Source organism: Desmodus rotundus, chromosome 5 (assembly GCF_022682495.2).
Source record: "Desmodus rotundus isolate HL8 chromosome 5, HLdesRot8A.1, whole genome shotgun sequence".
NCBI classification, from domain to species: Eukaryota; Metazoa; Chordata; class Mammalia; order Chiroptera; family Phyllostomidae; genus Desmodus; species Desmodus rotundus.
This window is the reverse complement of record NC_071391.1, coordinates 154506047-154532638: the sequence shown is the minus strand read 5'-3', so window position 1 is coordinate 154532638 and position 26592 is coordinate 154506047. Positions and strand designations below refer to the sequence as shown.

Below are 26592 nucleotides of genomic sequence, written 5' to 3'. Positions count from 1 at the left end.
TGACCGGTCAGAGGTGGGGCGGTCACCTGGCCCCGGCTCCCCTTCGGTGCCAGCACCACAGGGGCACCTCCACGCCCACGTACGGCCCCGCAGGACTGTGATCTGACCTGAAGGAGTGAGCAAAAAGATGGGCTTCTCCTGCAGGCCGCCTTTCCTGGTCAAAGCAGAGCAGATGCACACCCTCCAAACTTCCGCTCTGATGAGAGGGATGCCTGCAGAGGCCAGGCTAAGTGCTGGGGACGCAGGAGGAAGGACACAGTCTGCGCTCCTCTCAGGTGCTCACAGCCTCGGGGCAGACAGACACTGTCACCCAAGACGCGGGGTGCAGAGTGATCGGAGAGCAGGCCTTGTGGGGGGGGGGGGGCGCAGATGCCGAAGGATGCAGCCCCTGCTCCCTGTTCCCTGCTGCTATCAGGGTCACGGCCAGGCATCCGCTGCACCTGTTGGGCCTATGTGGGGCCACCTGTTCTCCTCAGGTGGCTTATTTGACTGGGATTCTCATCTGAGGGCCCCGACACACACAGTGGGAACTAAGAGCCACGGAAACAAAGGTATGATAGAAATTTGTAAAGTCTAATTCTGTTTACTCAGACACAAATGATCTCACAGAACTATTCCAACGGCTGTTACCAGCTCAGGGGTCACTGGTGACATCAACAGGCACAAACATGACCAGCACACAGATGATAATTGGAGAATATTCCACAATTCCTAGTGGGTTTTCCTAATTCCTCCGAAAACATCAAAGTTCATGAAAATGTCAGGTGTCAAAACGGCAGTGTAAATAAAGGCAGGCAAAAATCAGAGGTAGAAGAGTTTGCTTTAGTGCCTGCCCGTCTACTCTGCACCCTTGTGCTTCCTTAGACGGGGCCTCTACCACTTCCCACGGAGGCACCTGAGGTCCTGCTCTCTCTCTCCTCACCCCGAGTTACCTAATCGGGAAAAGGAGCTGACTTCAGATGTCCCACATCCAGCCCTCTCCACGGGCAGAGAGAGCAGTTTAAGAGGGTGACCACTCCTGTCTCTCCTTGTGAAGTCACACATCACAGGTGGAACTGCACTTTGAGGCCCCCGCGCCCTCTGTGCCTGGGGCCGGGGAGTGAGTGGCGCCTCTCACCTCCACGACGAGCTGAAGATCGTCCACGTACCGCTCTTCCGTCTGAATCAGCTCGTGGATGTAGCCCTGCCTCTTCCTCTCCATCGGCTGCATGGTGTCCAGGGTTTGCAGATCAGCACACCCTATGGAAAAACAGGGTAGAGTTTCAAAATATTATTTTAGTCTCCTTGCAGAAAGCAGACATCTGTCGGCGGATGCACTGGGTTTCCAGGTGCTGCCTTGAAAGAGCAACCCAGCTCTTTATGGAGCCCTGGGACTTCCGTGGACAGCTGGAGCCTGCGGACAGCTGGCTCAGTGACCACGCGATGCTCCAAAGCAGCGAGTTAGCCATGCTTGGAACACGTCAATGGGGTCCCAATTTCCTTTCCAAATAGTTAATAACAGAATTAACGATTTTAGAAAATGGTCTCAGAGAGATTGGAACTCTGCTGAGTCTGTGAAGAACCTATGCTAGTCTCACCATCTCAAGACGCTTTCGAAGAAATTGAAACGGTTCAGTGATCCCATGCTTCAGACCAGTGTTCTCGAAACCACAGGCCACAAGCTACCAGGGGGTCACTGAGATAAATAACCACTAAAATCAAGTGAATCTTCTTGGGGACTGTTTCTCATGCTACTGCGTTGTACCCCCGGACACACGTGTCACACTTTGGGCAACTAGGACACATTAAAACCCACAAGCATCGGCCTATCTGCTCTGTGTCTTGGAATACTAGGAAACGTCTCAGAGAGTCTAGCATTTCTAAGGCTGGAACGTATGTCACATTAGCTTTATCAGGACGCATGCGGGGACAGTCCTTGTACCCCAACCCTGCTGACCCTTTTGCATTTCATTACAATGGTTTGCAAACTTTCATTCTCTGCTCAGCTTTCTATCCTGATCCCCTACCTTCACTTTGAGAAGTTCTTGCCTCTGATGTCAGGGGGAAAAATGCTCCTTTTACTTCCTGCCCTTTACCTCCTCGCTCAACCACCCCTGTACTTCCTTCCTGTGACTAGAGATGAGACTGTGTCTACTTCTCCCTAAAACCAGCATCTTGAACTGACCCTCTCCTGCAAGGCCCTTCCCCGTCCTTACAATAGCCTAGACACACGGCTCAGGGTCCGCCCCCCCCATTACTTAAAACAAACAAGCACCCTTCCTCCGGTCCTGCTCCCTCCTCAGGAGCCTCTCTCTGGTCTCACTGCCAAATGTCACCAGAGGGGTCTACACTCATGGCCAGTCCCCTACCTGTCCCTGTCATGTCACCAACTTAGGGTATTTTGGCTTCTGTCCCCCTGCTCCAGTGTCCCCCTTCTGTCACACTGCTCTCGTGAAGGTAACGATGACCTTGGCATTGCCAAACCCAGTGGCCCCTTCGGAGCCCGCATCCTCCTCCACTCGCCCACAGTACTGACCCTGTGAGGAGTGTCCTGTCCCAGCCCCTGTGATGCTCGTCACCCTGGGGTCTCCCTCTGTGCTTTCGCCTCTGCCTGCCTCCAGGCTTCTTGCTGCCCCTACGCCAGCAAACACTAGAGTGTGTTCCTGGATTTCTGACCTGTGAGGTCACATAAACTTGGACGACGCTGCAGACCGTGTATTTCTCTTGGAGGGTCACAATGCACTTTAGCATACTAGGCTCCAAGAAATTCTGCTCTAAAGAAACGTTTAATTGATGAACCCGGAGTTCCCACCACTTATTTGACCACAGAACTCTTTCTGGAGGGGAGGGGAAGTGCATCTTTTGAGAACTGAGGAATTAGGGCGGGTGGGTAGAACATACCCATTGCCCTGCACTGTCCAGTACGGCGGCCGTAGCACCACGTGACTACTAAGTATCTGAACTGTGGCCACTGAAACAGAGACGTGCTGTAAGTGTAAAATACCTAGTACAAAAACTGAGTGCAAAGATCTAGTACAAAAAAATACCACCCAGAATGTAAAATAACACATTAATAATCCTACTGATTACATATTGAAATGCTAATGTGGGCTTGAGAAGTGCAGATTAGTAGTTACAAAATAGTCACAGGGATGTAAAGTACAGCACAGGAAATACAGTCAATAATATTGTAATAACCACGTACGGTGCCAGGTGGGTACTGGAAACATTGGGGGAACGCTTTTGTAAAGTACACGACTGTCTAACCACTATGCCGTACACTGAAACCAATACAAAATAATACTAAATATAAGCTGTAATTCAGAAAATAATAAAAAATACAAATAAAATTTAAAAAAAATTTAAAATATGCTAATATTTTGGATAATACTGGGTTAAGGAAAATTATTAATTTTATTAATATTTCTTTATACTTTTTATAGTGTTGCTGCTGGAAAATTTTAAATTACATTTGAGGCTGCATGTATGACTTAAATTACATTTCTATGGAACAGCTCCAGCCAGTTGCTACATACTGTATTGTTTTATTATGTTCACACCTAACAGAATGCGCAGTGGCTCCTGCTGGCTGCAGGATGAAGCCCTCTCTCAGGAGCAGAGTCTCCGTCATCCTGACACTGCAGCCCACCTGTCAGCCCCCTTGGCCCCAGCCCAGCCCTCGTGACACGCTGCACACACTGTTCACGGCCCTCTTCCCCGCACCGAGCCATCGGACTGGCCTTTCACAGGGCGGCTCACGTGGTCCTCCTCTGGGAAACTGTTCTCATCCTCTGTCCCACTTACCCCCAGACTGCCTCTCCTTTGTGTTTCCATGGCACTGGTTTGCGTCAGTATTTTAACACTTCACATAATGTAACTCGTATTATTTAGTTCAGCTGTATCTAGCTAGCATGCCCATCTTTGCCACTGGAGTTAGGGACTGGGTCTAATGTAGTTCTGTTTTATCAAGCTTCGCAGTGTTTTGATCACAGAGGCCGGGAAATGTCTGTCAAGCGGTAGACTGTTGCGCTGTCCCCAGACCCACTTCTCCCCTTTCTCTGCTCTGCTCCTGCAAGAAGGCCAGCTGCAGGCTGCTTTTGTGAGCTTCTATTTTAGTTGGCGTCTGCCTGGGTTTGGCCAATGACAGGAGGCTCTGGAAGACTCGAGACTACAGGGCAGACTAGGAAAAAATGATCTTGACAGAACAGTGAGATGGTAAGAAAACTTTGTCTCTGCTAGGTAAAGAATAGAGATCCTGGGCACGCATCTCACACAAGTCTGGAATTCAAGAATTCCTTAGCTGATGAATGAACACGTGTGGACCTCAAGAAGGAATATATCTTCCAAGGACAGCTTGTGGTTAACTGGGCACAAATTCGTAACTAGAGGCTAACAGTCACTGGCTGACAGAGGCCACTTACCCACACTGCATTTCAGGGATAAACTACAGGCTGAACCTTCAGCTTCCTGCACTCTATTCTTGCTGTCTGAATCAACTGTTTACAGAAGTTCCCAGTATCTTCTTTTAGCCAGTGGGCTGAGACCTTCCACTTCCAATGGGAACTGTATGGCTATATCCTCATTTGCATCTATACTGACCAATCAGAGCTGCTACAATGAACTATTGGTCAGAGCTATAATGACCAACCACAACGCACAATTCCAACCAATCAGAACCATGCTATTTGGACCTATCAGAACTGTGGTATTTGGATTCATTTGCAAAGAAGTGAGCCAATCAGGAACTAGGAGGGGAATTTTCTCTATAAAAAGCAGATTCTGCTTTGTCTTGGTGAAGTGCAGTTTCAGTTTCTACTGGAGGCTGCATTTCCCCAGATTACAAATCGTTCACCTGAGTAAAGTTTCTCCTCTTTCCACACCTCAGATTGGGGATTTTTGCTGACACACAAAAATTGGTCCCTGACTAGTGATACCCTTAGGTACTTGGTCAAAGAAAATATACAATTGCTCTTGAGGGTCCCTCCTGTAGCCTTGGCCCCCCAGGATTTCCACAGAAAAACCAAGTCTCACTAAAAGTGAATTAAAGTACAAAATTACAAAAAAACAACAAACAATCCACCATAAATAAGAAAATGAGGATGAGAACCCCAACAACATATGATATAGAACAAAATATAGAACAAAAGATATAAAATATATGGCTTTAAAGTAACGTAAGACATATATGAAGGACCTGAAATGCTAAGTAAAGTTGATAAAAAAGAATCGTCAGATTTGAAAAAAGAAATGAATAAAAATGGCGAGTATTATCATGGAAATAATAAATTAATAGATTAAACAGCAGATGAAACATCTGAAGAATTAGTAAAATCTGAAAACCGAGCTGAAGAAATTACTTAGGCTGCATCCCAGAAAGACAAAACGATAGAAAACATAAAATGGAGGTTAAAAGATATGAAGGACAGAATACAACAAGGCGTGACAAAATCTAACAGGAATCTAGGAGTGGAGAATAGAAAGAACAGGAAGAGGTAATACTGAGTTACAATGGTGGAGAACTTACTAGAATTGATGAAAGATAGAACTCCACAGATTCAATGACCCCCAAATGGGAGGAGGGGGGAATTCTTACCTAGACCGTAAAGCACCAAGGAGAAAAAAAAATCATTAAAACAGAAAGAAAAAGCAGAATAACTACACAGAAAAGCAATCAGACTGGCTGCCCATAACTCAAGCCAACAATGGGGGGATTGAGAAAAAATAACTGTCAAACTACAATCCTAATTATACCATCAAGGGTGAGGGAGAAATAAAGACATTTTCAGGCAACGTTTGAGACCACTTACCCCTGACAGATCTGACTAAAGGAACTGTTAAGAGATGTATTTGGGGAAATTGAATAGGAAGAAAAAAAGAGATGTAAGGAGTGGTAAAAAAAAAAAAAAGAAAGAAAAAGGAATGGTGAGCAAAAAACACTAGCAAATATAGAAAAAATCAAAACAATTACTAACAGTATAAAGTAACAATAAGAATGGCTAGGTTGATGGGTATAAATTCAAAGTGAATTGTTTAAAAAGAAGCAAAGAAAATGTATGGTAAATAAAATATACAATAAGGTAGCTATAAATAGAAGTATTGAATAGTTTTAATAAATATAACTAGCTTAAGTCTGTCAGTTAAAAGAGAGATTCTAAATTGGACCAAAAACAATTCAGCTAGATGTTGTTTACAAAGACACCTAATATATAAAGTTACAGGAAAGTGACAGAGGCGAGGAAAAGCTATACAGATACAAAATATAAAAGAGCAGCAGGAGAAGCTTTATTAGCAAAAGACAAAATAGGCTTTCATGGATCTGTATACGATGATATAAATAATTCAGAAAGTTACAATAATTCTAGTCTTGTTTGCAGCTAGCAGGACAGCCTCCAGGTGTAAACTAAAAAACTGACAGAATTATCTCCCCAAAAATGAGGAAAAAAAGAACAAAAGAAAAATCAAAAAGCCTATAATTAAAGTGGTGGATTTCAATATATCTCTCTCAATGACAATTAGTAAGAATGTGAAAGGTTTGAACACTTTTAACAGGCCTAATACAATGAACACATATACAAGATACACATTTTCAATACCCATAGAATTAATTTCAACAAATACCAAAGAGATGTAAGAATCAATATTATTATATAAAATATTTATTGACTGTATCTGGAAAATTATGCATTAAAATTACTTTAAAGTATTTTGAAGAAGAGCTTCCTAAAAGCCCAGGTAGCATCCTCCCTTGGCAGAAGGCACCCCATCTTACTTGACCCATCCCCATCACTTGGGACAGCCGATCAGTCCCTGCTCTTCACAAGCCTTCTGCCCCTGGCTTCCAAGTGGCCACCTCGCCTCATACCCTCCCGGCTCCATGGTCAGTCTTTTTCAGTCTCCTTTTCTGGTTCTCCTCCCTCGCCCAGATGTGATGGTGAAACCCCAAGGTTCAGTCCTGGGAACTCTTCTCCTGACTCACAGGCTTGGTGTTCTCGTCCAGTCTCACGGTTTTACTACGTGTCCTCTATGTGCTCATAAACTCCCAAATTTATATTCCGGCCTATCTCCTTTGAATTCCACTGCATGTTCTGAACACTGCCTACTCAGGATCTGCACTTGGATGTCTAAAAGGTGGGTGTAGGTAAAATACCCCAAACCAAAGCCCTAATCACCATCCCCCAACCTGCTCCTCCATTACGTTCCATGTCAGTTGATGGCAGTCCATCTCTCTGACTGCTCAGAGTAAGATCTTTGGATACATCCTTGATACTTTCCCTCTTCTCATACCCACACTCAATCCAACTGTTGGCTCTATCTTCAGAATATACCCATTGCCTGACCACTTTCTGCCATGTCTACCACCATCATTCCGATCTGAGCTGCTGCCACCTTTAACCTGGATCAGTGAATTGGCCAATTAATGGGTCGCCCTTGCTTCTGACTCTTTCCCCCCTTTAATTTAGCAAGCCAGAGCTACCCTGTTAAAACATCAAATCGCGTCACTGCTTTGATCAAAAACTTTAACGGGCTCTTTTTACTCCAAGCAAAAGCCAAAGTTCTTACAATCAGCCCACGAGAACCTAAACAGGCTCCGCCATCGCCCTGGTTGCCCTTCTGTTCTCGTTTTCTCCTCCTCTTGCTTTTCCTTCTCTTCTAGCCACTCTGGCATCCAAGCTGTTCTCAAGAATGTCAGGTTTGTTTCTGCTTGAGGCCTTTGCATGTGGCTGGTTCCTCTGCCCAGAATGACCTTCCAGATACACACTTGGCTTTCACCAGGTAGATTTCAGGTCCTTCAAGTCTTTGCTCTCATGTCACCCTTCCAAAGAGACTTTATCTGAGCAGCCTGTTTAAAACTGAAATCCTTCTGGACCCAGCCCAGCACTCCCTAACCTGCTTTATTTTTTTGAGACCCTACATACTCATTCTTTTGTTTGTTTTCTGTCTTACCCTACTCAATTGTCGGCTCTAAGAGGGCAGAAATTTTGGTCTATTTTATAATCCATTGTAACCCCATGTCTGACACATGATAGGTCTTCAACAAGTATTTACAGAATGTGATATTAACTGTAGGGTGTGAGAATAAAGAGAACTTCCTGGTTAAGTTTTTTCTAGTAGACAGGAAGAATGGGAAAGTAAGAAAAATGGAGATCATGGGTATTATCGGTCAAAGTTCCAGAAAAATAAAGAGTGGTGGGCTGGGCCACAAGACCCCAACACTGGTGTTAGCACGGGGAGACTGAGAGACAAATTATGAGTAGGGTATAATGGTTGTGAAAACCCGTCCCGCTACAGGACGGAACAACTGTTCTGGAGTGCAATGCGTAAGGAGAGGAGAGAGATTTGCGAAGATTCCCAAAGGTAAAGGACGAGAGACAATCTGTGGTGACGAATGCAAACAGGGCTTGCTCAGATTATGTCGGAAAGCCCTGGAAAGCCCTTGTCCTCCCAGCGCAGCGCACTGCCACTGAGTAACGCTGCTCTCTGTGCCCCAAACCGAGCAGCCGGGTGAACACATAGCGGTTTTCAGTCTCACTGCTTTTAAGCTCAGGGAAAAGACAGTATTTTAATAATAAATCCAGATGCCTAAACTGTGCATTTTCTGAAGGCTGCCTTTAACAATGAAGTTTTATCAAGGCGCTAGAAAATTATTGGCTATCTTACTTTATGAAAGAATAGCCTTTTATCCACTTGGCAAATATTTGCTGAATGCTAAGTATGTACCAGGTAACATGCTGCTACCAGGAAGCCACAGATATTTGTGGCTTTGTTTTGGAAATTTAAATCATTCTTGAACAATTTTTTTAAACTGTTGTGTCTTTTTGGATGCCTGTCAAGGTCACCATCGTCAAGTGGTAGGTTGCTTGTTTAAGCACAAAAAAGGGAAGAAGTTCGTATTGCATTCTAAGGCTGTGGACCAACAGAAAGCATATTATTTGGCTATCAGAAAATACAAGTATTCTACAACTTCCAAAAGCAACTCTGCTAGCAGATAAATGTAAGTGGATAAAAAACAACATTTTGTTGGTTTTATTTTTAGTTTTAAATCCACGGTGAAACATCACTAGCCTAAGAGACAGCAAAGACCTTCCACTGGTGGACGAAAGTGAAGGCTTGGCCTCAGAAAACACTTAGTTCAAGCTGACATGTGTACCACCTTCTTGTCCGCCAGAGTTCAATCACTGACTCAGCTGAGGGAATTCACGTGCTACTCAGAATACAGAGTCTTGCAAACAGATGTCACGAAAGAGTAGTTTCTTCACGGTCACCCAACGCGGAACCTTCAATGCCAACAATAAACGCAACTGATGCCAACATAGCTGTGACAATCTACAACCTTGGATTGGTCCTCTGAATAACTGATACAACTTTGGAGCGTATTGTGTAAATTCATGGAGAATCTGAAGCTTGGTGGTGAAGTGATGTACTGTAGAACTTACACTTACTAAATCCCTAAATCTAGGTCTCTTGAGACAAGACTTACACCTTGAAATGCCAGGCCATTTTAAACGGTGCTTACACTGCAATCCTATTGGAGGGGAAACATGGACAATAACATGTCCAAACTGAACCTGGTCTTGCGCTTGCTTAGCTGAATTGTAGAGGAAAAAAGGGTTTAGTATCAATATTCGGAATGCCAAACAGCCCAAAGGCTCTGAAAAAGCCAAGAGGGCCCTTATTCTCCTTTAACTCATCTTCTGTGTCTAAGTTACATAACTGGTCCCTTACATACCCCTCTCCTCTGTCCAACATGTAATCAGTAGCTTATATCTAACAGCCAATTTCAAACCCGCTGTTCCACATACTCCAGCACCGCGTATCGGTGCACCTATTGCTCAGTACTGCTCTGGGGCAGGAGGAGTTTCACACGCACACACGTTGTTTTCTGTTATTACCAATCAGCCTGCTACATCCCTAATTTTCCCTAATGGTATCACCATACAGCCCAGATTTTACACATATTTATGACTACCTAATTAGACCCTTTGCCCTAAACTGCTGAGTTCAGGACAGAGTGACTCTATAGCATCACCTGACTCTGATTTCAACTGTTGCTGACTTGATCGCTGGTGACACAGGTCTTCTCAGTACCTTGAAATGTAACTTGAGCAGCTTGGATTCATTTAAAGCAGTTAATTCTCTTTACTCTCTTCTCACCCTTATCTTGGAATTAAGGAGTGATTATCCTGCTTTTGTGATCTGGGGCAACAGCAGCTCCTAGTTCGTGAAAGGCAGCATGGGGGATGGCTAAGAGCACAAGCTTTGGGGTCAGATCCAGATTCTGCTGATTACTAACTCAGACACACACCTCAAGTGCTGAGTCTACGGCTCGGTGCACAGCCAGTGCTTAGTAATTGTTAGCTGCTATGTCTAATATCTATGAATTTACATGGAACTAGTGCTTCAAAAGGTCCCTTCAGCCTCATCTGCATGCATCTGCAATGTATGTATCACTATTCTTATTACACAGACGAAGCTGAGGCTCAGAGGGGTGAGTTTGTAAAGCCAGGATTCAATGCAGCCCTCACACTATGCTCACTTTACCACGCTCTTTGATTTTATCAGTCTCTTTAAGTGATTTTCCCTTTTGACAACAGCATTAGGACACCTCTCTTAAGCACATCTTTCATAATTGATTGTTCTTGTTTAAAGAAAATTAAAGTGATTATGAAGACAAATTACTCAATTTAAAAATGGGCAAAGATCTCTAAAAAAATTTCCCATGCCTAGGACACACTTTAGGCTATTTAAATCAAGACTCAGGCATCAATACCTTCTTGTTTCTCAGGTGATGACATTGAGCAGCCAAACTACAGAATTGCTGAGCCTCGACTTTCACTGTTCCTGGTTTTGCACTTCCCCTCTAGCAGTAATGAATTGTTTGCAATTGCTCCTCCCTCCTTCTGTGCTGTTTGTCATACTCCCCACCATCCCACCCTCCAGCCTGGCTTACTCCTACATGGGGATCCAGTAGTTGCAATGCTCCAGGAAGTCTTCCTAAGTCCCCAATCTAAGGTTGAATTAGGCATTTTTTGCTGTATTCTCTTGGTGCCCAGTAGATATCTGTCACTGTGCTTAGTGTGCTTCATAGGTATCTGCTTATATGCCTGGCCCCTCACAGAGCTAGGCACTCCCTGAGGCTAGGCCCACGGTCTGACACTCACTTCAATCCCCTCGGCACACAGCCCGAGTCGTGGCCTCGTGCAAATGCCCCACACACATTAGTGGAACGCCTTTCCAGAGCTGAAAGAAGGTTTTAATGGAAGGGGTTATTTCTGCCAGGCATTACTGGATGGGTTGATTTTGATCTGTATTTTTTACTAGAGGTGAATGAAACCAGCAACTTGACCACTTAGGTGAATACTCTGTTTCCCTCTGGTGCCCCCACGCATACACTGTAATTTCTTTTGCATAGACTTGTACTTTGTACTAAAAATGTCTTAACTACCTTTGCAATGACTATTAACTTGTAAATTCTTTACTCCAAAAAGTTGGAGTAAAATTATAAGTAACAGAATAGTCTATTATTATCCTAAATTGTATTTTCCTTTACTTTCCAATCAGAATTTCTTTTGGTTTTGAAATACATTATGATCTAGGATCAAACAATTTCAATCTTGACCTCTTAAGAATGTCTTTTGCCCCCTGTGATATAAAACAGTTTGTTGGCCTGTACCCAGAGACTACATTAAGGAAAAAGAGAAATTCCAAAGAAATTCAACCATGACTACATATAAACAATAAAAAATAAGTTTTAAAAGATGCTTCCAAAGAAATACACAATACAAATAATGTGGTTTGTGTCCTTTTAATAAACACACTTGCATAGTCATATCACAATTTTGTAAAAATAAAAACAGATTACCTCATGCCAAGCGCGCCCAGCATTTGCACGGATCTCAATACCTTTAATACTATAGTTTTCAAGACACACAAAATAAAATTTTAAGGCAAAAACAGCACTTAGCAACAATTTAATAATTTATTACATTACAGTAGCATCACAGCAGCATCCAACAATGCCACATTAGGCAAAAGTCTCTCCGAATTTCCATTACAGATTCTATTTACAAGAATTTGTAACTTGGTAAAATTCACTCTAAGAAATTTGGCAAATAAAGCTTTGACTGGAATTGGCATTTCTTTCTCTACCTTTCCTCCCCCCACTTTCTTTAAACTATCAGTACTCACATTGCCTTTTAAAACACTAAAATAGCAGTTACATTGTTTCAATAGTTCTGTTATTTTAAAATGACTCTTTAAGATAAAGTTTTAGATGACACTCTACAATGGGTAGGGTTGATTTAAATTTTCTAAAAGATAAGCTTTGGTTTTAGAACTGATTTTTTTTCACTGCTGGAAAACCCATCAGATTTAATCACATACTTTAAAGAATTATCCTATTTAACAACTTGTAAATAAACTTTACCTCCTACAGGGCCCAGACTTATTCAGTGGTGTTCCCATTTTAAAATTCTATGTTCCTTATAAACTCTTTCCTTTTGACGTTGCTTCCTAAGCAAATTGAAAGCTGCCTCATACTGAATGAGGAAATACATGGCTGAATCGGAGGTACTGCAAAGGACTGCATGCACTTTTAAGAAGGTCAGGTTATTATATGTCATCCTATTTTATTTTTAGCTTTCTCTTGAATATGTAACAAAATACCTACACAAGGAGAGGTATTTCCGTAAATACAGTAAGTATGTTTTCCAGACTGACATTCAGATAAAATGTGTCATGGGATTTAGTCCTTAGGTACCTGATGAATACATTCTTTTCAAATTGAATACAGATGCTAAACCCTACCTGAATGTCATTCTTAGTAATCTGTAACAGTGTAAAAGTGATGATCTGCACTATAAAATACCTTTGAAATAATTTATCAGTATATTAGTAAATCCAAATGCAAAAAAAGTAATTATAAAGAGAAAGTGTTATACCAAATCATGTGGCTACTTAGCAGTGCTCTGAATTCTAACTTCATGGTTGATAATGGACTTAAAGTAACTGTCCTTAGTCTGAACCCAACTGATGGGCGCAAAAGCAGAAAGCTGAGAACATGAGAAGGCAAGACCAAGTAACCTGTACAACGTGGAGGACCAGGTGAGTTCACAAGGACTCAATATCTGTACTGTCTCCTCTAGCGACTGCAGGCAAATCTGTTACTCCACCTATAAAGTGGTATTATTGCTTTCCAATTAATGTCATTTTATAAAAGTATCATAATGACGCCAAATGCTAACAATTGTGGTGGCCTGATAATTACAAATCCCTACCCCAGGGAGCACACACACGTTACCACACACCCCAGTAACGTGAAGTATTTTGGAACACAGACGGACATTTGAACTTGGTGAGGTTCTAACTAAACTGCTGATTCTTTCTCACCTGCTGTAAAGTTATGATTGAGGCAATGTACGACTGAAACATTCCTAATGCATAGGCACAGTAACATAAATATTGCACGAAATATGCTTTGAACGTAAACTGAAACATATGAAAACATATTTCACTCTTCTTCAAGAACTCTGTGAGGACACAAGGCTGCGACTGTACGCGCTCTTCCTGGTACACTCTGACGTTCACAAACAGTAGATTGCACTGCAATTTGTAAACATTTTAAACTGCATAAACTTCTTGATTTTCAAACACAGTCCAACACTGCCCCCTAAAACTCCTTTTCGTTTCAGCTAAGTAATCTCACATTTATTAGTTCTCAATAATGTTTACCATCTTTAAAGTGTTTCCATTCAAGAAAAAGTAAATCCTATGCCAAAGTAGCCATGTGGTTGAAGAATAGATAGTAGCCAGAGAATTCTGGACGGTAAAGGCAGTCTTCTAGCCCCCAGCAGCTTTATGGACACAGAGGAACACTAACTCATGCACCTCTCCTTCGCTCAAGTTCACTTTTGACTAGATAGAGCCTGTGTGCCTGCTTCAGGGGCATTTAAACTCTTCAAGGATCCCTTATGATCTTTACTAAATACATTAAGAAGAATGTCAACCAGTGTCCTTTTGTGACTTGGGATATGTGGTCACCTAATTCAAAGACATAACATGAATTTTGACCTTAAAATGTGTTGTAGATATAAATGCTCTGCCTAAACTAGGGAAGGTGATGGGAGCCTTTCATCCCCCAAAGTAGATCAGTGTTGGGCCATCAGTGAAGAAGTAACAGGTGCCTGCTGCAGGACATGGTGCAGCACCTTCGTCGGCCCGGAGCACACGACGGTGCTGAGAACCAGCACAGCACAGCGCGCACTCCTGGGCAGCTCAGGCAGACGGAACGCACCCCACTCCGCACACACTGACGGGGCTCGTCACTTTCCTCGTCTACGAGCTAAGAAAAGCTCCCCAGAAGTGTTATTGCTCCTACCCCAAAATACACAGAAAATAGATAAAAGATTATTTCCAGTTCTTGACCTTAAATTTAAATACTGAAGAGTGGCATATTGGAAAGTAACAGAGTAAACAGTACATATTTGGGGGCAAATCATACATCAAACCAATTAAGAGCTCACCGTGATTAAGATTAGATCAAACATAAGAGAAAACATGGCAAATTTTATCTGAATTCTGTAATCAATACACAAGTTGCAGCAACATTAGAAAGCACGACAGCCCATTCCACCCCAGGGAGAACAGTTTGTGCAAATAGTGGGTCTTTGTGTGTTTGAATTCCCACCATGTGAGGAAAAACTCAAGGTGCATGCTAATGACCTACAATTAACCAAATTAAAAAAGAAGAAAAATGCTAAAGGATGCCAGAGTGAAGAGCAGGGAAAGCCACACAAAGACCCACTATCCTTTAACTTGTTACAAATAAATTTTAACTGTAAATCGGAAACACAAAGAAATAACCACAAGTGGCTCTAACACTCGAACGAAGTTAATGAGCTGGGCAGGAGATATCTGACCAGGGCTGCCCGCCCTGCCTGCGCGCTAGAGTCAAACGTGGATAGTGGGTCTCTGGGGTGCTTTCACACTGGAAGACAACACTGGGTCCTATGAAAAGAAAAATGAGGAACAAAATGAACATAAAGCAAAGTAAGTGGGTGAGAAAAAATTTAACTGATAACATGCAACATCAACTAAACAAATTTGAATTATTACTATTCTCAACCTGTAAAACATACAGTCATGCGCCACTTAACGATGGGGCTGAGAAGTGCGTGCACTGGGAGGCGGTTTGGCCCGTGTGTGGTCACTAGTGCGCGCTGACACAAACCTAGACGGGACAGTCTACTGCACACCTGGGCTACACTGTGCACCACCATCACGGACGCAGTCTGTTCTCCACCCAAACGTCATTATGCGGCACATGACTGTATCCTAATTACATAAGAAAATGAAAATAATACTTATAAGGGCCCAAGAAACACAAATGGTAACCTAAAACTTAACCAGTTTTTACTGACTCATACACGCCTAGCTGCTCTCCCTTTAGAGCAGCTTTTTAAAATTTGTTCTTTATTTCTTAGAGAAGGCTTAATTGGAGAAAGTGCTCTACCACAGAAAAACAAGATAAACAAGAACAAATCTGGAAAACCATCACTTCTCATCGCAGACACGATGAAAGCGCAATGCACTGACAACCCCAGTGCCTGCAGGGGTCGGGAGCTGAAGATCTTCCAGACCCAGTAGGTCTGAAAAGTGTTCCTCTCTCTGATTCGGGGAAGGCACCTTAGATATTCCTAATTAATCAGGTAAACTGGCAAGAACTAGAAACTGCCAAACCATCAGCAGAGCTCTAAACGATTACTCATTTAGGTGACCCAGGTTGTCACAATTTTCTTTACCATTTCTCCTGAGACCCTGCGACATCTGGAAATGTTCAAACCATAAAAAACTGGACTCTCCCACTTCCAAATTTGGAAATTTAGTTGTGTTATCTAAAGGAGGGTGAGAACTATCTTTACAACCTCCAAAGTAAAAATAATGCACAAATATTTCAAAATCATAGTATAAGATAAATTCACAATACCTACACTGAATCATAAGCATATCTTGGCTTTGACTGGGTTACCATTTATATGTTCTCAGAAACTAAATTTAAGTGAAAGGCTAAATCTATTAGATAATTTCATAAGAGTCATAAAAATATAAATTTTGATGTATTTTATAAAAAAAATCAAAAGTGTAGGAAAAAGTGACTATTAATGCAAAGGCTAGGTGACTACCAAGAGATAATTTTTTGTAATACCAAATATCACACTTAGAGATCTGGACCTTTATTCTAAAAAAAGTGAAACAGATCTTGATTCATATATCTCTTGTGGTATGAGGTATCCATCTAAACAATCACCTAACAAGAGTTAAAAAAACAAAACAAAACAATTTAAACAGTTGTTAAATTTTATCGTTACCTGGATGATGGGTAAAGATGTGGGAAATAAATGAAGAGGTGGCAAAGTGAACAGCACTTATACACCAACAGGGTAGTTTCTAATAGGTAAATACAGGGTACTGACCGCTCACTCTTTGTTCAGCTAAGGGACATCACCGCACCCTGACAGCACTGTGGTAAAGGGAGACTGCAGCACAGACTGCTGCTATACCGGGGAGTCCACAAAAGGATTTAAAAATTTCAGATAAAGTCTAATAGTAAGATCTGAAGCTAGGAAAAATTATTTAAAATAAAGCAATATAATTTTTGAACTTTAAAAATTTCCCTTTTGCACTTTCTTACTGTCAGCACTGGTACACTTCCTTCAATACTCCCTTTTGATATGTTTACCTTGTTTTATAGGTTTACTTTTGTTAAGCTAGTTAAAGATTCGTCATATTAAGACCCCTTTAATACGAATAATCCAAATTGACCTAGAATCTTTGTAAAGTTTTTTTTCTATTAAAATATTTACATGCCAATATTTATATGCTAAACTCTGCACTTTGCTAGGAGTGCAGAGTTTAGACCCAGAGCAGGAACGGGCGCAGTGCAGCAGGTTAAAGTTTGCGCACTGGCTGAGAGGCAGACGGCGTCACATTACTCACACTGTTGGCTCGGATCGGAGTCTGTCGTCATCTTAACATAGTTTGAAGGGAAGAGACCAGTCACCCCATTGATTTCTCCCTGCCACCAGTCAGGATCATCCTTGTTCAGAACACTGATGACTTGTCCCTTGGAGAAGTTGAGCTCATCCTCATTATTCGCTACATAGTCATACATAGCAATCACCTGACACACTAAAAGAAAAAGAACAAGTAACACTTAACAAATTAATTATTCCTACAAGGGTCACATGTCAAAATTCCACCCAAATTTAAATTACTCTGATATTAAATGTTAAAATTAGCCTAAATTTTCCTTTTCATCTGCTCTCCCTCACCCTCCTTGCCCCATTCCATTTTACAAAAACTAGAATTTCCAAACTACAGTTAAAAATCTAAGTGAACTGCTACGCTTTAAGTCTGATGGTACAGTAATTTCACTTTGAAAAATGTTAAGGAATAAAGAGGTTCACGTGTCACTGAACAGTTGCTGTTTCTACACAGAACGTTTTAGAGAAGAAGTTTTCGTTACTCCAGACTTCTAGGCAGCAGTATAGAAAGGACAGTATTTAACGTCTCGGAGTCAGCTACTCGGGCAAAGGCGGCGGATGCTAACGGAAACCCTCTGTGACGCAACACAGGTAACCCGACCGTACCAGGGTGAAAGGCAGGCGTCGCTCTTTCACTGCTGGGGCCCAGAAGTTTGACATGGCTGGCAGGGAACCATCCTTTCTGTCTTTTTTTGCCTCTGGCCTGTAAAATTAGCAAAATGTACGAAAGATCAGATTAAAGGCAATTACTGAGACCTACACCAAAAATGAGAAAAACCCGGGGTAACGGGGAATTTAACCTCGCTCAAGAAAGATCTGGTTTTTGTCTCTGGCTCCTGGGAGGTCATCTCTAAAGCTCTGGAATGTTGTGACTGATGAGCGCCTTAGTCTACCTGGGGGCCTTGACCATGGCAGACAGTCTAACAATGTGGTTTACGGTGGGTCACACAGTGTGAACTGAACTGCTGGAGAGACTGGAGGCTACGTTCAGCCATATAAGCAGCCAACTGTGTCTATGGGATAGAGCCCCAACAAAATGCTGGGCACCAGGGTCAAGCGAGCTCCTTTGCTTGGCGATCCTCTGTGGGTGATGCTGCTGAGGTTAGTGCCCCACCAGGAGAGGACAGCTGGCATCTCTGTGTTTGGAGCCCCCAATCCTGCCCTATACATCTTTCCGTTGGCTGGTTTGGACTTAAATTCTTTTGCTGTCATAAATTATAACCATGAGTACAATACAGTAGGTCCCCCTTAATCATTTCTTTTTCTGGTTTGTTACTCACAGTCAACTGCAATCTGAAAATATTCAATAAAAAATTCCAGAAACGAACAGTTCCTAAGTTTTAGGTGGTGCATTGTTCTGAGTGCGTGACAAAACCTCACAGCATCCCCTCCATCACACCCCGGACATGAATCACCCCTTCATCCAGCATATCCACACTGTCTACATCACCTGCCTGTCGGTTAGTAGCCACCTAGGCTACCACACTCACTGCCATGACATCTCAGTGTTTGTGTTCAAACACCCTGATCTGACTTCACAAGGGCTGCAAAGCACAAGAGCAGTGAGGCAGGCAACTCGGCTACACCAAAGAGAAACTGTGAAGTGCTTCCTTTAAATGAGAAGGGTGAGTACATCACAGTTAAGATATTCTGACAGAGAGAGACCATATCCACATAACTTTTATTACAGTATACTGCTACACTTGTTCCATTTTACTTCTATATAGTTGTTGTTGATCTCTTACTATGCCTAATTTATAAATTAAACACTATCATAGACATACATGTACAGGAAAAAATAGTACATACAGGGTTCAGTACTACCTGCAGTTTCAGGCATCCACTGGGGGTCTCAGAACATATCACCCTCAGATAAGGGGGGACTACTCTAGCTTTCAGCAAGTCTTGTGAGCCCTTCTAACAAACTGTTGAACTGCAGGGTGGTCCTGGGGACCTCCAAACTTTCAATTGGTGTCAGAAGTAAGGCTGGTCTTGGGGACCCCTAAATTCTGCACTGGCCTTCCAGGTTAATATCAAACTAGAATACTCAATATGCATCTCCAAGTGCGGCTGAAAACACTATTTGTAGAAATCTCTTTGGAGTTCTTCAGGCTCAGAGTTACGTACATATTTTACACAAATAATATTTATAAACTAAAAAGACTTTTCCAGAGTTCTTTTTTTTTTTTTTAAGAGTTCTTCTAATAAGTTCAAGTCAACATTTAAAATGGCACAGCAAATACCTCCTGGGGCTTTGTGGATTAATCAGGAGACCACAAATAAAATTTGGGGAGAGCCGTGTTTCCCACTTCGGTGGGTCAATTTTCAAAGCAAATGAGGAGATGCAATTTCCGGGGGTTGTTCAAGGAGATCCTGCGTTCTGAACATCTACTGTTCTTTAGGGATTCTAAGACTGATTTGCAAGAATGAAGCCATATTTATCCTCATTACAATCATATATCATCAATCTTACATAAAAATACAGCCATTGTACCTTTCCTCATCTTTTTTTTAAATCCTCACCTAAGGATATGTTCACGGATTTTAGAGAGAGAGGAAGGGAGGGGGAGAGTCAGAGAGAGAGGAACATCGATATGAGAAAGAAACCTCAATCGGTTGCCTTCGGCACACGCTCCAACTGGGGGTCGAACCTGCAGCCTAGGTATGTGCCCTGAACAGGAATCGAACCTGCAACTTCTGGTGTACAGGACTATGCTGCAACCAACCAAGATGCCCGGCCGGGACCCCTCTCATCATCTTTTAATCCTAAAATGCTGCTTAGTTTTAACTAGTAAGGATATTTTAGTAGAGAGAAAAACACCTCTCTATATCAAAACATTTGCAATAACTGTCTCTGTTAACACTTTAGGGACAAAAACCAGTCTCACGTCTGCTTGCACTGACGTTTCAAACACACAGACCGTGTCGGCCAGCACAATGGGCAGCATCTTCTCAGCACACGGCCTGGATCGTGTTGTTTTCTCCCAGAGGCTGTGCTGTAAGCCTGGGGTTATCCCAGGAGAAGACGACACTACGCTTTCCTTTAAGGGGGTATCTGTGGTTTATTGAAGCAGGCATTATTGAAAAACAGTTTGTCTTTAGAGAGAGTTATTCTTCATATTGTTACTAATATCATTTCACCTGCGCTAAAAATGAGCAGTGAAAAGACTAGCAAGACACATTACACACTAAAATGTTAATACAGATTACCTCCATGTGGTATGATTATAGATGACCTGAAATTTTTATTAGTTTTATTTTTAATGTGCATGCAATACTTTAAAAAACCTGATAGATGTTATTTCAAGATTATTACCTGCAACTCCCCTTGCCACCACCCACTTGTATTTTTCTTTAAAATTAGTATTAATTGCCCTGGTGCAAGGCTAAGTTGTTCAGAACCAGAAGCCACATATGCTGAAGTTACTTGAGCAATCTCTGAAAAGAAAAGAAAAGAAGAAACTATGAATTCAAGACTATTAAACACTTCAGTAATTTCCTTACTTCATTACTATACATACCAGGTTTCTTGTTTGATGTTCCAGATTTGCTGGCACTCCCAAAACTCTGTAAGGAAAAGATACACTGTTTTATCATTTTCCAAAAATCCAGATGTAAAAGTACAAAGGTTATTGGGAATTAGAAATATCTAATTCCCATGATTCTTGTTTCTTTAAATGAAGAGCAAAGTGACAATTAACCTCATATTAACCAAAAAGTTAGGAATCCAACACTCGTAGAGATCTGGTCTGCTAACAGTACAACAGATACAAGTGGCTGAGGTTGGCATCCACTGACTCAGCAGGAAGAGCTCATTAAACGTCACTATCCAGGCCAAATACACCCCATTTATCAGCGGGGTTAGGACCACATACAACCCATGTTAAGGCATTTGTGTTTTGCTGCATAGGAAGCAGTTATTCTTTTTAATTTTTTTTGCGATGTTTCCCCCAAACCTGACCTAGGAAACCCTTACTCCAGCAACGATGGCCTGTTTGACTTTACAGGACAAGTTGGGCCAACCACGTGATGTGAATAAGAATCGGGAAGTTTACATTTTTTCTGTCTGTGGACGCAGCTGTAGTGACAGTACTGACGCAGAGCTGGTGGTAGTCAAGGGCTAACATTTTTTGAGCACTTACTATGGAATAGGCAGTGTTGTAAGAGTGTTATATATTTAAATTCACTTGAGAATTTTCACAGTAAACACTACTACATAGTATGATTTTCCCCACTTTACAAAGAAGAAACCAGGCACAGGGAGGTGCAGTGACTTGTCTAAGGTCACCTGGCCTCTGAGAAGTACAGCCAGAAGTCAGCCCAGAGTCTCAGTGGTTTTCCACATGTGGTTTGTGGACCCCTGGGGCAGTCCTTGAGACCCGTTTCAGGGCTCTGGGATACACAAACTGTGTTCACAATGTACTAAGACATTGTTTGCTGATGCCTTAGCAGGAGTCACGGCAGTGACGGCAAACTGCACTGGTATCGTAGGTCTTCACAGCCGTGTGCTCCGAGCAAACCAAACAAAGCCAGTTTCACTCAAGAGTCTCCTTGATGTAGCAGTAAAAAAATTATTAAATCTTAACCCTTAAGTACACATCTGTTAAAAGTTCTGTGTGACTAAATGAAGTGTGCTAAAAGCATTTCTGCTGCATGCTAAAGTATGAAGGTTGACTCCAAGAAAAGCACGTGTGTGACTAAATTGTGACCTAAACTAGCTTTTTCATGGAACAACACTTTTATTTGAAAAAAAGAATGAAAGACAATTATTCAGACTTGGGATTTAGCAGACCTCTTCTCAAAAATGAAGTAGTAAGCTTGTTACTTTAAGAAAAGCAACTGATGGATTTTTGCCAATGATAAAATCAAGCTTTGAAGGGCAAGCTAAAATTCTGGAAAACTTGCATCTACCACCATACCACCATGAGCTTGACTGGCAAGGTTTTTCTATGAGATCAGCGGTGATGTTGACAACTGTGGTTTTTTTAATATTATATAATGAAATATGTCAACACAGGGACTATTTGTATAACTCAGTGATTCAGTATTTCCTAAACACCCAAAGAATGATGTTACTACACAATGCAAGGGAAAAGATCCAGTCAATGCATTAAAATCCAGTGAATTTTAATGTAACAATAAGAAATGTTCACTGATAAGCCTTCAGATTCCATGTTGCAACAAACCTGCAACAACAACTGAACACTTGGCAAGTTTTACTGCAGGAATATCAGGAAATAATATCCAGTTATCTGAAAATGTTATAATGTGCTTCTCTGTTTTACCATACGTGAGGTTGAATTTTCTTCATACATTTCAATTAAAAGAATGTATCACAACAGACTAAATACAGAAACAGATAGGAAAATCTAGCTGTCTTCAATTAAGCCAAGCATTAAAGAGGTTTTCAAAAACAAAACAATGCCACTCTTTTTACAAAAATTTTTTTTGAAAAAAGATAGTAATTTTTTTCATGGGAAGCAAGTTATTTAAGTTACTATGCAATGAGTTTAGTTTTGCTATTTTTAAATAAATTAAGAATATTTTTTTCCTGTTCTTTGTTTTTTGAAAGATTTTATTTATTTATTTTTAGAGAGGGGAAGGGAGGGAGAAAGAGAGAGAGAGAGAGAAATATCAATGTGTGGTTGCCTCTCATGCGCCCCGCACTGGGGACCTGGCCCACAGCCCAGGCATGTGCCCTGACTGGGAATCCAACCTGCGACCCTTTGGTTCGCAGCCCACACTCAATCCACTGAGCTATGCTAGCCAAGGCAAACTACAAATATTTTTAAAATTTCAGTTTTAATTCCTAATATGGAAAATATCACTTGATATAGCCCCCCCCCCCCACATACACACACACACACACACACACAAAACCCCCTTTGGAGTCCCCGGTAATTTTTAAGAATGTAAAAAGTTCCTAAAAACAAAAAGTTTAAGAACTGCTATAGTAATTCACACTACTGGTGGGATAAAAAGCAGCAGGAACTCAGAATATAGGCTGAGTCACATTAATGTCAGAGCCTTAAAGATTTACAGACTCCTTCAAGGTGGTTCCCTGTAAACCTCCCTGAATCCAGAACCCTTCCCTAATTTCAGTTCTGAGGCCCAGCCCTACCCTATGGCTCTTGTTTTCAGAATTTCATGAAATCCTGTCTCCCTTATCTTTCTTACAGGATCCCTAGTAAATTCTATTTTACTGGAGCTCTGTTTTAAGTATGAACCTTGATAAACAAGAATGGAACGATTCTGTTTCTATACCAAAGTAACTCTACCTCTTGATCTTTTGGTTTGACATAATTTGATGGAAAAATTCCAGTCCTATCTCCAATACTTCCTGTCCACCATTCTCCATCTTTCTGGGTCACCAATATTTCTTCGCCTTCTGAGAACGTCAGATCTCCAGGTTCTACACTTGAATACGGATAAAGTGCAATATACTCTGTAGGAAACAACAACAACAAAAAGGAACTAATTTTGGTTGTAAGATTGAAAAAGGTAAAAAAAAATTATGTTAATTTCTAAGATCCTGAGTAAATTCAGTATAAAAAGATCTTATGACTTAAAGAAACTTAATATAAAGAGATGTTAAAATAGAAAAAAAGAATGAAGCAATTACTTAGTAATTTCTTAGAAAAAGATTATTTGATTTCATATAAAGCTTTATTGTGAGATTTTTAAAAATTGTATCATCATCGTGTCAGAGAGAATAACCCCAAAACTATAAAAAGTTATCAGTATCTCCACTTTATAGAGTCAAATATGAAAAAGGTTTTCAACCTCTTACACAAAATGTATTTTAATCAGTTGTTTTCTCTTTAATTCTTTTATATACACAGTTATCAAAACACCCAATATTCATCCAACATCAGTATTAGTGGCCAAATTCCATCACAAGAAGCCTGCTCCTAGCCTAGTGTGTGGCATGGAGCAGATGCGTGATAAATATTTCATAATGACTGACCTCAAGAGAAAGGTCTATGTTTTAATATTGGCTTTGGGTTTGGTTCCTGTGACTGTACTTTGGGAGAAGTAGTCAATGCCCAGGTTTTAGAGACCTTCTCTTTCTTTTGAGTTTTAACGTGTCAGCATGGAATTTGATCTGTGTATCATAACCTGGAGATGACCAGAAACACTGTCTAGAACCTATTTATTATTCACATATCCAGTATTCCTTAGTTTAGCTGATTTAACCAAATAAAAATGATTACAGGGTTTAGGTCTGCTGCAACAAGCAAGGACCTTTCCACAATGCTCCTTCCTCACTGCCTTCCTAGAATCATTTCACAACACTCATTCCACAGCCAATGCAGGGCTCCAGCCGCACTGGCGACCTGGCGCTCCCTCACCTTTCACAGTGATGCTGCCTTGGCTCATGCCATCCCCTCTGTCCACAGAGCTGCTTCTTCCTCTGTCACTGTGCAGGACCCTACTCATTGTTAGTAGGACTCAACACTGCCACCTCTGTGGGTTCATGGGTCCGACCCAAAACTGTGTTTTGTTCCCTCATTATAGAATTTATTACCATTTATTCCCATTTTCCCCACTGTTCTATGAGCCTGGAGGCTGTGTTTTATTCATCCCTGAATATCTGAGGCTGCAGCAAGGAATCTCTAATTGTAGTAGATACTGAATAGATGGTTTAATTTAGCATTAAACTGATTTTCTTCAGCAATATAAACATAAAATGTACTTCAACTATTCAACTAATTATACACTGAACATATACAATTCATTTATAAGCCTACAGGGTGGGGCAAAATTAGTTTACAGTTCTTTATATGGAAAAATAACAATAATTAATAATAATACAAAATAAACTGTGTTTCATGTACTCACTCACAACTGCAAGCCTACTTCTGCTCCACCCTGTACGTAACTATGAATGAAAAAAGTGTCTGCCAAGAATGTAGACAATCTTTCATTTTTCAGCACATTAACAAGATCAAAATAATTTATTAGTCAAACAACCCTAAGGGCTATAAATATTTTTCTTTGTAATATTTATGATAAAGTGTATTTTGCTTTCGAATTCTACTTAATGATTTATATGGTACACTGTAACTAAAATGCAATTTGTAAATAACTAAATGTACTAAAATTCCTCTATATCCCTAAACATCTATAATCTGAATATACAATAGGAGAAAAACAAAAACCTTTGTGCTATCTTATTGCAATACTTTTTATTTCTGATCTTATTTATCAAGGCAGTGTATGGTGAATTTTTACAGTACTTATTTTTGAAAAGTGCCAAGTATTTAACACTTCAGTCATAGTTTTTCTATATCCTCAATACTTGTGTGAAATAGGCAAGAGGCAGGTTTTCCTAACCTCACTTGACCACTGAAGGCACAGAAGCAGGGAGAATGACAGATAATTAGTCAGTAGCTCATCTGACTCCCATCTAATTTACAAATTGTCAAAAGCTCACCCTCTCCAACTGTATAGGCTGCAGAGGTAGGTTTCTTGTTTATAGCTGCATACAAAGCTTCTGGTCTGCCAAATAAACACACAAACAGATTAAAAAAAACAATGATGAAACAAAAAAGGACATCAACAATCAAAAAACAAAAAGGTATTTGATGAATACAGCAGGTGTTTAGTAGCTCATTCTTTCTAAAATTAACCTAAATATTGTCTCAGTACACAGGCTATAAATATTCTCATACACAAAATCTTAGTGGGTTAAGGACTGCCTTCTAAATTTCTAAATATCAACCTTCTAAATTTTTAAATAGATTAAAGTAATTTCAACATGACTATCAGTAGTTTTTCAAATGTGCAATTATTCTAAAGGAACTTGACACAAATGCACCAGTAAGGGGGCAGTTATTTGGTAAAGCACATGTGGCTCAGTGTAAGGAAAAACAGGGGTAACACAGAAATTGTACTATTTGTTTAGATCATACTACATTAAAAAATTTATGTTATGTTATATTATGTTATTATTACTGGGCAACATCAGACAATAAAAAAATAACAGCACTAAATTTCTAATTTAACCCAGGAAGCTGTTCTCAAAAATCTGGAAGAACCGCTGAGTGTAAGAACCAGACATCTGCAGGATGCAGCAGGGCTGCCCAGGACTCGTGACAAATTACACAGGGAGGCCGTTTTCCAGGCAGACAGAGGGGACCTTACTTACTGTAACTCCTGGTGACAACTGAATGGACTGCCTTTTTAGTGCTAACTCTCCGTTACTGAAGGTTTCACGCTACATGCCTCATTTGTTAGACAAGGTCAGTAACTGAGTGAAAAGTCAGAAGAAGTGCCCTTTACAAAGAATTTCGACTTAAGTCTTTGTACTTAAGTTTTCTTCTCTGTAAAATACTATGGGATTTAAATAAGCCAACTCCTATAAAGGGCCGGCATACACGTGCGATTGTTGCTACTGTTACCACTCCACGCTTCTAAATCTAAAATTCCACGTCAGTCTGAAAAGTGAATTTTCTGCATTTGAACTAAAAACTGATACACAGAATCTCAACACTCTAAGTGTTTAAAAAGATTATTTAGAGTATTCTTGTCATTCAATTAATTAAAAAACTGAAGATCAAGTAGGATATTC

General features: G+C 40.9%; 1 protein-coding gene across 6 annotated transcripts in view; it reads right to left on the bottom strand.

Moving 5' to 3' along the window:
• Nucleotides 1-26592, bottom strand: part of ITSN2 (intersectin 2) — a 116119-nt gene that overhangs the window by 15424 nt on the left and 74103 nt on the right. For 5 of the 6 annotated variants that reach the window (XM_045189205.3, XM_024552516.4, XM_053925822.2 and 2 more), the window contains 7 exons: nucleotides 25456-25520; nucleotides 23297-23463; nucleotides 20540-20585; nucleotides 20335-20456; nucleotides 17625-17721; nucleotides 16972-17163; nucleotides 1118-1239 (listed from right to left, as the gene is read on the bottom strand). In XM_045189205.3, the coding sequence (XP_045045140.2) occupies nucleotides 1118-1239; nucleotides 16972-17163; nucleotides 17625-17721; nucleotides 20335-20456; nucleotides 20540-20585; nucleotides 23297-23463; nucleotides 25456-25520 (811 nt within the window). Of the gene's footprint in view, nucleotides 1-1117; nucleotides 1240-11766; nucleotides 14983-16971; nucleotides 17164-17624; nucleotides 17722-20334; nucleotides 20457-20539; nucleotides 20586-23296; nucleotides 23464-25455; nucleotides 25521-26592 lie in introns of those variants that run through there. The other variant, XM_053925825.1, reaches the window with a different exon arrangement.